This window comes from Ascaphus truei, chromosome 8 (assembly GCF_040206685.1).
Source record: "Ascaphus truei isolate aAscTru1 chromosome 8, aAscTru1.hap1, whole genome shotgun sequence".
In the NCBI taxonomy this organism is placed as follows: Eukaryota; Metazoa; Chordata; class Amphibia; order Anura; family Ascaphidae; genus Ascaphus; species Ascaphus truei.
This window is the reverse complement of record NC_134490.1, coordinates 46,896,243-46,913,115: the sequence shown is the minus strand read 5'-3', so window position 1 is coordinate 46,913,115 and position 16,873 is coordinate 46,896,243. Positions and strand designations below refer to the sequence as shown.

At 44.0% G+C, this 16,873-nt stretch overlaps 1 protein-coding gene across 1 annotated transcript in view; it reads left to right on the top strand.

Moving 5' to 3' along the window:
- The window catches only part of SORCS1 (sortilin related VPS10 domain containing receptor 1), a 442,630-nt gene that overhangs the window by 303,459 nt on the left and 122,298 nt on the right, over window positions 1-16,873 (top strand). The window contains 1 exon segment of the mRNA XM_075611820.1: window positions 9,039-9,128. Coding sequence (XP_075467935.1) covers window positions 9,039-9,128 — 90 coding nt within the window.

Below are 16,873 nucleotides of genomic sequence, written 5' to 3'. Positions count from 1 at the left end.
AATCTCAGAGCATAGCATACTGTGCCACTACTAGACCTCACCACCTGGTAACTCAGTGATATGGGTAATCTCAGAGCATAGCATACTGTGCCACTACTAGATCTCACTACCGGCTAACTCAGTGATATGGGTAATCTCAGAGCATAGCATACTGTGCCACTACTAGACCTCACCACCTGGTAACTCAGTGATATGGGTAATCCCAGAGCATAGCATACTGTGCCACTACTAGACCTCACCACCTGGTAACTCAGTGATATGGGTAATCTCAGAGCATAGCATACTGTGCCACTACTAGATCTCACTACCGGCTAACTCAGTGATATGGGTAATCTCAGAGCATAGCATACTGTGCCACTACTAGACCTCACCGCCTGGTAACTCAGTGATATGGGTAATCTCAGAGCATAGCATACTGTGCCACTACTAGATCTCACTACCGGCTAACTCAGTGATATGGGTAATCCCAGAGCATAGCATACTGTGCCACTACTAGATCTCACCACCTGGTAACTCAGTGATATGGGTAATCTCAGAGCATAGCATACTGTGCCACTACTAGATCTCACTACCGGCTAACTCAGTGATATGGGTAATCTCAGAGCATAGCATACTGTGCCACTACTAGATCTCACTACCGGCTAACTCAGTGATATGGGTAATCTCAGAGCATAGCATACTGTGCCACTACTAGATCTCACTACCGGCTAACTCAGTGATATGGGTAATCTCAGAGCATAGCATACTGTGCCACTACTAGACCTCACCACCTGGTAACTCAGTGATATGGGTAATCCCAGAGCATAGCATACTGTGCCACTACTAGATCTCACTACCGGCTAACTCAGTGATATGGGTAATCCCAGAGCATAGCATACTGTGCCACTACTAGACCTCACCACCTGGTAACTCAGTGATATGGGTAATCTCAGAGCATAGCATACTGTGCCACTACTAGATCTCACTACCGGCTAACTCAGTGATATGGGTAATCTCAGAGCATAGCATACTGTGCCACTACTAGATCTCACTACCGGCTAACTCAGTGATATGGGTAATCTCAGAGCATAGCATACTGTGCCACTACTAGATCTCACTACCGGCTAACTCAGTGATATGGGTAATCTCAGAGCATAGCATACTGTGCCACTACTAGATCTCACTGCCGGCTAACTCAGTGATATGGGTAATCTCAGAGCATAGCATACTGTGCCACTACTAGATCTCACTGCCGGCTAACTCAGTGATATGGGTAATCTCAGAGCATAGCATACTGTGCCACTACTAGATCTCACTGCCGGCTAACTCAGTGATATGGGTAATCTCAGAGCATAGCATACTGTGCCACTACTAGATCTCACCACCTGGTAACTCAGTGATATGGGTAATCTCAGAGCATAGCATACTGTGCCACTACTAGATCTCACTACCGGCTAACTCAGTGATATGGGTAATCTCAGAGCATAGCATACTGTGCCACTACTAGATCTCACTACCGGCTAACTCAGTGATATGGGTAATCTCAGAGCATAGCATACTGTGCCACTACTAGACCTCACCGCCTGGTAACTCAGTGATATGGGTAATCTCAGAGCATAGCATACTGTGCCACTACTAGATCTCACTACCGGCTAACTCAGTGATATGGGTAATCCCAGAGCATAGCATACTGTGCCACTACTAGACCTCACCACCTGGTAACTCAGTGATATGGGTAATCTCAGAGCATAGCATACTGTGCCACTACTAGATCTCACTGCCGGCTAACTCAGTGATATGGGTAATCTCAGAGCATAGCATACTGTGCCACTACTAGATCTCACTGCCGGCTAACTCAGTGATATGGGTAATCTCAGAGCATAGCATACTGTGCCACTACTAGACCTCACCACCTGGTAACTCAGTGATATGGGTAATCCCAGAGCATAGCATACTAGATCTCACTACCGGCTAACTCAGTGATATGGGTAATCTCAGAGCATAGCATACTGTGCCACTACTAGATCTCACTGCCGGCTAACTCAGTGATATGGGTAATCTCAGAGCATAGCATACTGTGCCACTACTAGACCTCACCGCCTGGTAACTCAGTGATATGGGTAATCTCAGAGCATAGCATACTGTGCCACTACTAGATCTCACTACCGGCTAACTCAGTGATATGGGTAATCTCAGAGCATAGCATACTGTGCCACTACTAGACCTCACCACCTGGTAACTCAGTGATATGGGTAATCTCAGAGCATAGCATACTGTGCCACTACTAGATCTCACTACCGGCTAACTCAGTGATATGGGTAATCTCAGAGCATAGCATACTGTGCCACTACTAGACCTCACCACCTGGTAACTCAGTGATATGGGTAATCCCAGAGCATAGCATACTGTGCCACTACTAGACCTCACCACCTGGTAACTCAGTGATATGGGTAATCTCAGAGCATAGCATACTGTGCCACTACTAGATCTCACTGCCGGCTAACTCAGTGATATGGGTAATCTCAGAGCATAGCATACTGTGCCACTACTAGACCTCACCGCCTGGTAACTCAGTGATATGGGTAATCTCAGAGCATAGCATACTGTGCCACTACTAGATCTCACTACCGGCTAACTCAGTGATATGGGTAATCTCAGAGCATAGCATACTGTGCCACTACTAGACCTCACCACCTGGTAACTCAGTGATATGGGTAATCTCAGAGCATAGCATACTGTGCCACTACTAGATCTCACTACCGGCTAACTCAGTGATATGGGTAATCTCAGAGCATAGCATACTGTGCCACTACTAGACCTCACCACCTGGTAACTCAGTGATATGGGTAATCCCAGAGCATAGCATACTGTGCCACTACTAGACCTCACCACCTGGTAACTCAGTGATATGGGTAATCTCAGAGCATAGCATACTGTGCCACTACTAGATCTCACTACCGGCTAACTCAGTGATATGGGTAATCTCAGAGCATAGCATACTGTGCCACTACTAGACCTCACCGCCTGGTAACTCAGTGATATGGGTAATCTCAGAGCATAGCATACTGTGCCACTACTAGATCTCACTACCGGCTAACTCAGTGATATGGGTAATCCCAGAGCATAGCATACTGTGCCACTACTAGATCTCACCACCTGGTAACTCAGTGATATGGGTAATCTCAGAGCATAGCATACTGTGCCACTACTAGATCTCACTACCGGCTAACTCAGTGATATGGGTAATCTCAGAGCATAGCATACTGTGCCACTACTAGATCTCACTACCGGCTAACTCAGTGATATGGGTAATCTCAGAGCATAGCATACTGTGCCACTACTAGATCTCACTACCGGCTAACTCAGTGATATGGGTAATCTCAGAGCATAGCATACTGTGCCACTACTAGACCTCACCACCTGGTAACTCAGTGATATGGGTAATCCCAGAGCATAGCATACTGTGCCACTACTAGATCTCACTACCGGCTAACTCAGTGATATGGGTAATCCCAGAGCATAGCATACTGTGCCACTACTAGACCTCACCACCTGGTAACTCAGTGATATGGGTAATCTCAGAGCATAGCATACTGTGCCACTACTAGATCTCACTACCGGCTAACTCAGTGATATGGGTAATCTCAGAGCATAGCATACTGTGCCACTACTAGATCTCACTACCGGCTAACTCAGTGATATGGGTAATCTCAGAGCATAGCATACTGTGCCACTACTAGATCTCACTACCGGCTAACTCAGTGATATGGGTAATCTCAGAGCATAGCATACTGTGCCACTACTAGATCTCACTGCCGGCTAACTCAGTGATATGGGTAATCTCAGAGCATAGCATACTGTGCCACTACTAGATCTCACTGCCGGCTAACTCAGTGATATGGGTAATCTCAGAGCATAGCATACTGTGCCACTACTAGATCTCACTGCCGGCTAACTCAGTGATATGGGTAATCTCAGAGCATAGCATACTGTGCCACTACTAGATCTCACCACCTGGTAACTCAGTGATATGGGTAATCTCAGAGCATAGCATACTGTGCCACTACTAGATCTCACTACCGGCTAACTCAGTGATATGGGTAATCTCAGAGCATAGCATACTGTGCCACTACTAGATCTCACTACCGGCTAACTCAGTGATATGGGTAATCTCAGAGCATAGCATACTGTGCCACTACTAGACCTCACCGCCTGGTAACTCAGTGATATGGGTAATCTCAGAGCATAGCATACTGTGCCACTACTAGATCTCACTACCGGCTAACTCAGTGATATGGGTAATCCCAGAGCATAGCATACTGTGCCACTACTAGACCTCACCACCTGGTAACTCAGTGATATGGGTAATCTCAGAGCATAGCATACTGTGCCACTACTAGATCTCACTGCCGGCTAACTCAGTGATATGGGTAATCTCAGAGCATAGCATACTGTGCCACTACTAGATCTCACTGCCGGCTAACTCAGTGATATGGGTAATCTCAGAGCATAGCATACTGTGCCACTACTAGACCTCACCACCTGGTAACTCAGTGATATGGGTAATCCCAGAGCATAGCATACTAGATCTCACTACCGGCTAACTCAGTGATATGGGTAATCTCAGAGCATAGCATACTGTGCCACTACTAGATCTCACTGCCGGCTAACTCAGTGATATGGGTAATCTCAGAGCATAGCATACTGTGCCACTACTAGACCTCACCGCCTGGTAACTCAGTGATATGGGTAATCTCAGAGCATAGCATACTGTGCCACTACTAGATCTCACTACCGGCTAACTCAGTGATATGGGTAATCTCAGAGCATAGCATACTGTGCCACTACTAGACCTCACCACCTGGTAACTCAGTGATATGGGTAATCTCAGAGCATAGCATACTGTGCCACTACTAGATCTCACTACCGGCTAACTCAGTGATATGGGTAATCTCAGAGCATAGCATACTGTGCCACTACTAGACCTCACCACCTGGTAACTCAGTGATATGGGTAATCCCAGAGCATAGCATACTGTGCCACTACTAGACCTCACCACCTGGTAACTCAGTGATATGGGTAATCTCAGAGCATAGCATACTGTGCCACTACTAGATCTCACTGCCGGCTAACTCAGTGATATGGGTAATCTCAGAGCATAGCATACTGTGCCACTACTAGACCTCACCGCCTGGTAACTCAGTGATATGGGTAATCTCAGAGCATAGCATACTGTGCCACTACTAGATCTCACTACCGGCTAACTCAGTGATATGGGTAATCTCAGAGCATAGCATACTGTGCCACTACTAGACCTCACCACCTGGTAACTCAGTGATATGGGTAATCTCAGAGCATAGCATACTGTGCCACTACTAGATCTCACTACCGGCTAACTCAGTGATATGGGTAATCTCAGAGCATAGCATACTGTGCCACTACTAGACCTCACCACCTGGTAACTCAGTGATATGGGTAATCCCAGAGCATAGCATACTGTGCCACTACTAGACCTCACCACCTGGTAACTCAGTGATATGGGTAATCTCAGAGCATAGCATACTGTGCCACTACTAGATCTCACTACCGGCTAACTCAGTGATATGGGTAATCTCAGAGCATAGCATACTGTGCCACTACTAGACCTCACCGCCTGGTAACTCAGTGATATGGGTAATCTCAGAGCATAGCATACTGTGCCACTACTAGATCTCACTACCGGCTAACTCAGTGATATGGGTAATCCCAGAGCATAGCATACTGTGCCACTACTAGATCTCACCACCTGGTAACTCAGTGATATGGGTAATCTCAGAGCATAGCATACTGTGCCACTACTAGATCTCACTACCGGCTAACTCAGTGATATGGGTAATCTCAGAGCATAGCATACTGTGCCACTACTAGATCTCACTACCGGCTAACTCAGTGATATGGGTAATCTCAGAGCATAGCATACTGTGCCACTACTAGATCTCACTACCGGCTAACTCAGTGATATGGGTAATCTCAGAGCATAGCATACTGTGCCACTACTAGACCTCACCACCTGGTAACTCAGTGATATGGGTAATCCCAGAGCATAGCATACTGTGCCACTACTAGATCTCACTACCGGCTAACTCAGTGATATGGGTAATCCCAGAGCATAGCATACTGTGCCACTACTAGACCTCACCACCTGGTAACTCAGTGATATGGGTAATCTCAGAGCATAGCATACTGTGCCACTACTAGATCTCACTACCGGCTAACTCAGTGATATGGGTAATCTCAGAGCATAGCATACTGTGCCACTACTAGATCTCACTACCGGCTAACTCAGTGATATGGGTAATCTCAGAGCATAGCATACTGTGCCACTACTAGATCTCACTACCGGCTAACTCAGTGATATGGGTAATCTCAGAGCATAGCATACTGTGCCACTACTAGATCTCACTGCCGGCTAACTCAGTGATATGGGTAATCTCAGAGCATAGCATACTGTGCCACTACTAGATCTCACTGCCGGCTAACTCAGTGATATGGGTAATCTCAGAGCATAGCATACTGTGCCACTACTAGATCTCACTGCCGGCTAACTCAGTGATATGGGTAATCTCAGAGCATAGCATACTGTGCCACTACTAGATCTCACCACCTGGTAACTCAGTGATATGGGTAATCTCAGAGCATAGCATACTGTGCCACTACTAGATCTCACTACCGGCTAACTCAGTGATATGGGTAATCTCAGAGCATAGCATACTGTGCCACTACTAGATCTCACTACCGGCTAACTCAGTGATATGGGTAATCTCAGAGCATAGCATACTGTGCCACTACTAGACCTCACCGCCTGGTAACTCAGTGATATGGGTAATCTCAGAGCATAGCATACTGTGCCACTACTAGATCTCACTACCGGCTAACTCAGTGATATGGGTAATCCCAGAGCATAGCATACTGTGCCACTACTAGACCTCACCACCTGGTAACTCAGTGATATGGGTAATCTCAGAGCATAGCATACTGTGCCACTACTAGATCTCACTGCCGGCTAACTCAGTGATATGGGTAATCTCAGAGCATAGCATACTGTGCCACTACTAGATCTCACTGCCGGCTAACTCAGTGATATGGGTAATCTCAGAGCATAGCATACTGTGCCACTACTAGACCTCACCACCTGGTAACTCAGTGATATGGGTAATCCCAGAGCATAGCATACTAGATCTCACTACCGGCTAACTCAGTGATATGGGTAATCTCAGAGCATAGCATACTGTGCCACTACTAGATCTCACTGCCGGCTAACTCAGTGATATGGGTAATCTCAGAGCATAGCATACTGTGCCACTACTAGACCTCACCGCCTGGTAACTCAGTGATATGGGTAATCTCAGAGCATAGCATACTGTGCCACTACTAGATCTCACTACCGGCTAACTCAGTGATATGGGTAATCTCAGAGCATAGCATACTGTGCCACTACTAGACCTCACCACCTGGTAACTCAGTGATATGGGTAATCTCAGAGCATAGCATACTGTGCCACTACTAGATCTCACTACCGGCTAACTCAGTGATATGGGTAATCTCAGAGCATAGCATACTGTGCCACTACTAGACCTCACCACCTGGTAACTCAGTGATATGGGTAATCCCAGAGCATAGCATACTGTGCCACTACTAGACCTCACCACCTGGTAACTCAGTGATATGGGTAATCTCAGAGCATAGCATACTGTGCCACTACTAGATCTCACTACCGGCTAACTCAGTGATATGGGTAATCTCAGAGCATAGCATACTGTGCCACTACTAGATCTCACTACCGGCTAACTCAGTGATATGGGTAATCTCAGAGCATAGCATACTGTGCCACTACTAGACCTCACCGCCTGGTAACTCAGTGATATGGGTAATCTCAGAGCATAGCATACTGTGCCACTACTAGATCTCACTACCGGCTAACTCAGTGATATGGGTAATCCCAGAGCATAGCATACTGTGCCACTACTAGATCTCACCACCTGGTAACTCAGTGATATGGGTAATCTCAGAGCATAGCATACTGTGCCACTACTAGATCTCACTACCGGCTAACTCAGTGATATGGGTAATCTCAGAGCATAGCATACTGTGCCACTACTAGACCTCACCACCTGGTAACTCAGTGATATGGGTAATCCCAGAGCATAGCATACTGTGCCACTACTAGATCTCACTACCGGCTAACTCAGTGATATGGGTAATCTAAGAGCATAGCATACTGTGCCACTACTAGACCTCACCACCTGGTAACTCAGTGATATGGGTAATCTCAGAGCATAGCATACTGTGCCACTACTAGATCTCACTACCGGCTAACTCAGTGATATGGGTAATCTCAGAGCATAGCATACTGTGCCACTACTAGACCTCACCACCTGGTAACTCAGTGATATGGGTAATCCCAGAGCATAGCATACTAGATCTCACTACCGGCTAACTCAGTGATATGGGTAATCTCAGAGCATAGCATACTGTGCCAGTACTAGATCTCACTGCCGGCTAACTCAGTGATATGAGTAATCTCAGAGCATAGCATACTGTGCCACTACTAGACCTCACCGCCTGGTAACTCAGTGATATGGGTAATCTCAGAGCATAGCATACTGTGCCACTACTAGACCTCACCGCCTGGTAACTCAGTGATATGGATAATCCCAGAGTTTATCATACTGTGCCACTACTGGACCTCACCGCCTGGTAACTCAGTGATATGAGTTATCCCAGAGTTTGTCATACTGATACTCATGTAAACTCATTGCCTTATAACCTACAAGTGGTCCAAATGCCTAATCTCCTTAATACTTTACAGCTCCCTTTTAAGTTTAAGGTGAGTAATTCTATATAGTAATGTATGATGCTGCCGTTTTCAGCCACAAATTCCCATCGGCTGCATCGGACTATCTAGAATACGGTTCTAAATCTGGTATTTTATTTGTGGTGGAAGGCCACATGTAGCCCTTTGAGTTATGTGAGAGCTCAGGGCGGCTCTAAAGAAAACTGACCTCTCTGTCTCATTGCAGTTAACTTCAGGAGGAAGACCCCACTATTATGTGTCCTATAGAAGAGATCCATTCGCACAGATGAAACTGCCAAAGTACTCATTGCCCAAGGTACTGTGCATGCAGAATAATACACTTAGAGACACGTGCTTTTCATGTACTCGGGTGTTACTGCGAGCTAGTGCTATCGGTGGAGTGTAATGTGACCCTTTCACTGCCAGAGATGCAGCAATTCCTGGATGTGTGACCCGCCACCGGCGCTCCTCATAACACAGAGATAGACACAGCAGAAGGTCACCAGTAATCAGCAGTCTCCATAAAGCTTTGCCTATTGCAGTCAGAACATAATGTATGTATTTTCTTCTTGCATTGTTGTCCCTGGCCACTCTGATCTCTGATGACTTCCGCCTAAAAATGAATATCTGACATCCAAAATATTAAACACTTTTCCTGTCAGAGGGATCTAAGACACATTGCAATGTAATTAATGGCTAGCTGCTTCAGCAGGGAATAGTTAAGGACTTTGCATATGTGTATATATGAGTGTATAAGGTCGAGGGCATACTAGGCGTGTGTGGCGGAGCGCGTGATGTCACACCTGCCGCAGAGGCAATTTGTGGCCTGTGGGGTCTGGAGGAGGAGACGCGACCAAGAGCAGCTCTAATTCTAATTTGGGGGCGTGCCCGTGAAGTCACGTGCGTGGTTCGCCCTCATTGGCGGAACCACGCACGTGACCCTGCCGTCACGCGGCAAAAACAAATAATTTTGTCTCCTCTCGCATCTCTTCCCGACGTTCACGTGCACTATGGACGTTCACATACTTAATATATTTAATTGTGCCCCGTGCGCGATAAGCATGGAGGCGGCCTAAGAGTGTATGTACATAAAAGTCTGGATGGCCCAAAACACTTTCTTGTTAATATTTAACCCATTAATGTAGGTAGCACCCTTGCACCTCTCTCAGGTGCAGTTAGGGCACTATAACTAAATCCTCATTTTTTTTTATTAATTGCTGCTGTTTGCAGCAAAAGAAATAGACAGAGAGCTCGACAAAGAGAGAGACAGTACAGAGAAAGAGGGACAGCCAGAGAAAGCAACAGGAACAGTCAGAAAGAAAGCAAGGCCATCTGAGACAGAGAGCTTACGAGACAGCCAGAGAGGGAAAAAGAGGCAGGGAAAGAGAGACATGCAGGAAGAGAGAGAGAGGATGCCTGTGACGGTAACTTTGTGACAGGCTATTAATAATACACACCAAAAATATACCTGGGTTGAACTGAACGAGGCTTAGATATGATAAAATATAATTTATTCCTTGAAAAAGGTGAACACACGAGATATACAAATAACAGACAAAATATGCACTTACTTAAGATGGGAATGATGAAATAGTCAGAAATCGTGACTAGCAGTTCATACAGCAATCTTGAAAATCACAGAAGACACGAAAGACAATAGCCATAGGCTGGGCCTTGTTTATATACAATTATTTCCCATTGAACACAACCTAAACCCAGCTCCTCTCATAAATCAGTGGTGAGGTTGACAGTTTTCCCCAGAGTAAAACTCCCACCCAAGGACGTTTAAAAACTGCTTTTCCTATCTAAATAACTTCATAACTTCAGTTCAGTAATACTTACTGGCACGCGAAACATATTAATACATTCCGGCACGCATGATGCTCCCAATGAGACTAAATATTACCGTGTAATATTAAAATTAAGAGAGATATTAATATCTGTCTCTTAGTACCTGCTAGACATCATGTGTCTGTAATCCTTATGTGCGAATCAGTCCCACGATTACACATATGTAACTTTTAGCACGTTCAGCCGAGGACATCTCATAATATTCTTATATTTAATAAGGTCACTCATTCTGATATCTCCTTGGGTAACCGCACCCCTGGCCCCCATAACCCCTGGTCAATAAATAATTTGAAGCAGGGACTCATGTGTAGAGAACATTTGTCACAGGTGCTAATTTCACACCCAATGCTCCAGACATGGGCCTAGCTGTCTCTACCAGCAATATACCCTTGGTCTGCCAATTAGGTATTAACATACTGTACACTAAACCCCCTCTGTACTTTTCACACCCAACTTCAATCAAGCCTTTTGAAGCCCAGATATTTCTTAAAAGACACCACACATATTTGTATTTTCCGAAACTGTAGCTCATTAACCCCTTAAGCCCCAGTGTGTGTGGTGCAGACACTGGCACAGAAACAATACATTTATACAGGGGAATAAACAGTTGGATGGCTGAAGCAAGGCAAAAAACACATTGCTAGACCCCAGTCCAGTTAACCCCTTGCTTCCCAGGGGAATAAACAGTTGGATGGCAAAACCGCCAGAGAGGGAGAGAGTCTATGAGAGTCAGTTTTTGCATTTCTCTTCCCTTTTATTTAGTTGCATTGATTGTTTTCTTTTGGGGACCGTCACCAGGAAAGTTGTACTATTTTTTGTTTTACAACTGATTGTATTTTTTGTTACGTATTGGAGTGCCGCACCAAATCTATTTCTTCTTTACCAATATTGCTGACATTTTATAACTATGTTAAATGCCACCGGAAGTTGATTTTTAGGCTTGAGAGTTATTTAATTGTCTTGAGGCATCAACATGATTCCCCTGTGCAATACAACGGGAGGTGAAGTCACATACAAATAACAAAGCCTATTGCAACAAGCTATAATGATACAGGAGGAGTGGGTGGATAACATGGTGTACAGAAGGAGTTGGGAGTAGAAACAAGGTAATAGTAGGGGAGTGTGATGTGAATGTGGCGTCTCTTAGTGTGTGCTGTTCTTCACCTGTCAATCAGCGGATAACAGGTGTTGATGTTTAAAGAGAAAGAAGGGAGAGGAAGGATGTAAAAAAAAGTGCATATCATTGTAAACATTGTGGGGTGACACCTCATGTTAATGATTTCTACAGGAACATGGACATTTACAGCATATAATGCCAATTTTACTCAGCCCGATTCCTATATGTGACAGTGCCACTATGGTATCCCCTTTACTGCTGGTGGGACCTGCTACACAATACATCTTTACCTATTATACCTGTGTATGTTGATGTTGGAATATACTGCTTGTTTATTGTTACCGCTCTTCACACCTTCATCTTGCTTCTTTGTGGAATTATGTTGGTGCCTTATAATTAAATAGGCGCCATAATAATTATCATTACTGGCAGACGCAGAACACGTTTGTTATACAATGTAACAGAAAGGAGGAAACACATTGTGCTCTTTTCCATTCTGCGAGAGAAACCTTTTAAAAATGAGTCCAAATAACAGTACTCTTTACTTTGACATTTAAAAACAGTACCATTACTTTTCTGACACTTTGACCCCTGTTATAAACAGAATTGTTGAATGAATGAATTATTGGGTCTTTTTAGTTTGATTCTAAAACATTTTTCAGACACAATGTTCATTTTAGGTTTGACCCATAATCTGTAATAGAACAGTCTCTAACCCAGCGGTGTGCAAGATTTTTTTTGGGGGGCGCGGGCATTTGCAGAGGTCCTGTGCTCTCCCCCCAGGCATTTAAATTAAATGCCGGGGGACCGGGCGAGGCCTCTGCAACCTCTATTTGCCGGGATTATGCCAGCTTCAGCACGCGTGACCATGGCAACGGGGTCATGTGACATCACGGTTGCTATGGTAACGTGACATCAAATAATGCCACAGGTCACGTGATGTCACACGACCCCGCAGTGTCATTTGACGCAGCGCGAGGTAAGGAGGGGGGGGCGTAGTAAGAAAATTCCGCGCCCTTGTTACCTAACCATTTTAACCTATTAAAATGACTGGCAGCCTATTGATAGCTCATACAGTTAACTGCTCAAAGGAAAACTCTACACTAATTTATTAAATGCTCTGTGTGGATTAGCAGATCTTTTTGCTACAAAAAGTGAACTCCCTGCAGTGAATCTTCATTAAAAGTCAGTATAACCAGCCTCACACAGTGAAGAGACCCAAAAGTTTGCAACAGCTGTCTGTGAGGACAGAAAAAAAAAAAAAAAAAAATCTATTTACAGACACTTCTTTAACCCAGACTGTGCTGAAAAGCTGTGTAATACAGCAGGCATAAGCTCATAGAAGGTCCATGTTAGAATGGACATGAAGCAAAAACTCGCACACTGTGGGTGCTCATTTATATGTAATTTCCCAGAATCCCTGGCTGCAGTGGAAACATTGTATGATAGGAGATAAGGGTGAAAAGCAGAGCTTGCAGGCCTGTCTGATACATGTGAATGTGCTCACACGTGGGGCTTTTATTCATTGAAAGATAAAACTTTATTTTTCTCTTGATTTCATTTATTGTCCAGGCGTCATCAAAGCATGATTCGCGCTAGTGCAGTTGAATTAGCGATATCTTCCATTGATTTTAATTGAAGGTATCGGCCAGTGGGCTTTACATGTTTAGAAAGAGAAGGAACAGAGTAATAAGGAAATAATGAAGGGAGAGGGTTAGGAAATAAGGTTTCACTTCTTGAGAAGGTACAGAGCTTCATACCATTAATGAAACAACAATGTACTGTACTTGCTAATCTTACAAAGAGTTTCTGTAACTAGATCATATTGATATAAAGATATTATGTGGAGGTTAGAAACAGCCAAGAGTAAAACATTTTTTGATTGTTTTGCCAAGTTATTATAACTGTTATTAGGGACACGGGTTAACCTCTCCATCTGCATAATGTCATTCATTTTCTGGATAATAGAAAAATAGATGTTAAATGGGTCTGTGGAAGTAGTTAGGCGTACCTTGTACGAACTCGCTTAGAAAGGCCACAGAAGGATCTGTAGGGATGGAAATACATTATTGAGATAAAAACAGAAAGGTCAGCGCAACATATAAAATGATACAACATATAGTACAATACTTCAGTGCTTATCTGCTCATGGGTAAGGGTCATTTAGTTAAACAGTTTGGCCAAATGATTATAAGCCTGCAGCCACTTCACGGCATGACCAATCTGCAGGTCCTAACATTGAGATATTTGAGCCCTAAGAACACTAGTGCATTGTAAGGAGGCAGACAAAAATAATACAGCACAAAGCTATCCCCAATGCATAGATTCTTGAATTATGGCCAAGTAATGGCCCCCTTCCTTAAATAGAGGGTTGTGCATATATTATTTCCATCATTGATCACCTATTCATTCATTCTATCCTGGTTACCCTTTGCTTTTTACTACTTTCTTCTCTCCTTTTTTTCTTTCCCTTCCTCCCCCCTTTCTCTCCCCCCTCCACCCTTTCTCTCCCCCCTCCCCCCTTTCTCTCCCCCCTCCCCCTTTCTTCCCTCTTATCATTTCCTTCACACACACAACCCTCCCCCCTCCCCCTTTGGTTTTCACCTATTCTATCTCCTCTTATACAGTATATTGTTATGTTTGTGCCGGAATCATGTGTACTTTATTTGTTGTAACTGTTTTATGTTGTGTTTTGTTATTGTATATTTTTATACATGCTCCTGTTATTTTGTAGCTTCCATATCAGACTGTACAGGATTATCCTTATTCTGGATACATATAGATTTCAGACTTGAGAACCCAGACAATTCATTCTAATTATCTGACCCTTGCATCACTATCAGAGTGAATACTGCTCATGTAGGGCACTCATGGCCATGATTGGTATATTTTAATTCGATGTCCCGTGTTAACTGCCGTTTGCGCCGAGGAGGACCTTGTAAAACCAGGTAGCTACGGAGACGTATCAGACTGCAACATACGGGCTATGCAAACCCGGAAGCAGCAGATCAATGCCGAGGCACCAGCTAATCCCAGTGCGCGGGATCCCAACGCCTCGAGTACAACACTGTCTCCCAGCTCCTGAGTCAGCAACAAGGCAGCACGGACAATCATTCAACAAATCCACTGAACTACAGACTTTATATATGTAAGCTATTACTTGCTTTATTTTGTCTGTTTAATACATTTTTATATTCACCTTTGGTGCGCCCTGTGTCCCTTTTCTTCAATGACCAAGTAATGTTTCATAGCGTGTGTTCTAAGGGAGGAGTTAAGCAAGTTTCTAGCGCGTTCTGATATAGCTATAAGTTTACATTCCCACCAGAGTATCTGGCCACATTGAGGTAGGCAGAGTTAATAGAAGGCTATCTCTCTCCTGAAAGCAGACCTTTGTGAACCCCAATGGGTACTTGGAGCCTCTGATTAGTTTCTATAGTATAAGATACCAAGTCTTTGTCAGCCACACAGGGCTATTACTATTGAAGAAATATTGTCCAACTGTATCTTTTGTAACACCTTTGGCAGGAGATAAGCTTGATGCAATGCTTATGGATACTGGATGTGTGGTCAAGGGTAGGAGATGCATCCATTCTTCATGCTCCTCATATCTGCTCATTCTGTGTTCTTTTGATTTTAATGCAATGGACAGAACTGAATCTACAAATCAACTGCAGTTCTTCTGATCTGGGGACCACTGAGAGAGGAAATGTATTAGAGGAAGAGACATGTCTTCCTTCCTCACTCTGAGAACCCATTTGTCTCTCGTGATGTTTTTCCACAGTGTCAGTCTACCTCAATTGCATTGGGACAGGGTTTGTAAGTGTGGAATATTTACTGGAGGCAAACCTTTGTCTTTTGACAGGTTGTCAGAGTGTCAAACCTTCCATTCTAGTTTGACTTCTTCCTGTGCCTCTGGCCTGACCCCGTCTTTATTAGTCTTGGGGTGGTCTTTAGGGTCTGAAAGACAGGCCCTCTCTACGACTTCCCTCATTGGAATCTACCTGCTGTAGCAGAAAATGCCCAGCGAGCCTTCTATCTGGCAATCTGAGAAAATACAGGTGTATATTATCAAAATTGGGAAACTCTTGGCTCAGTGCCAGCTTGTTATCGGAATATTAGAGACATCATTTAATTTCTGACCTATGACTAAGGTGGCTCAGTTTATGACTGTCACTAGGGCAATTTATGGAAGTCACTAATACTTTATGTGGGAGCTGTAACACCCCTTGATCTTCCATTTTTGATTTGTCCAACATTAACTGGAACTGCATTAGGCAGTGAGGCATTTAAAGTGAGGTTTTTAAGTGATACAGTTAGACTACAGTTAATATATATATTTATATAGTTAATATACTCACTTTCTTCATGCAAGACCAATAACCAATAACCTCAGCTGATATGACATGGATCTAATTGCATTCTCTTCACAGGTATGTTCCTGATGTTGAAACCCTCTGTATAAGACTGAATCTGGCCTTGTTGAATTGATATAGAAGTATGTTCCTGATGTTGAAACCCTCTGTATAAGACTGAATCTGGCCTTGTTGAATTGATATAGAAGTATGTTCCTGATGTTGAAACCCTCTGTATAAGACTGAATCTGGCCTTGTTGAATTGATATAGAAGTATGTTCCTGATGTTGAAACCCTCTGTATAAGACTGAATCTGGCCTTGTTGAATTGATATAGAAGTTAGTACGTTTGAATGTAAAAAGGTTTTTTTTTTTTCCTCTTAAATCTGTGCTGTTAATTGACCAAATGGAAAAAGCTGACTGATTGGGGAGGGGGAGGGTCATGTGACTGTTATTTGTGTATAATACTAACACCTTTGCTGCATTGGGCAGGAACTGCATTAGGCAGTGAGGCATTTAAAGTGAGGTTTTTAAGTGATACAGTTAGACTACAGTTTGACTAGAGGTGACTGGGGACTGGATCTTCTGCACACACTTTTACTCAAGACATCAATCGGTAAGCTATTCAGATCACACTATGATCCCATGCTTGTTAGCCTGCATAGTTTACCCCCCCCCCACCCCTTTACAACTTCTTTCACTGCAGCCTCTCCCAAAACTGACTGCACAATACACTTAAACC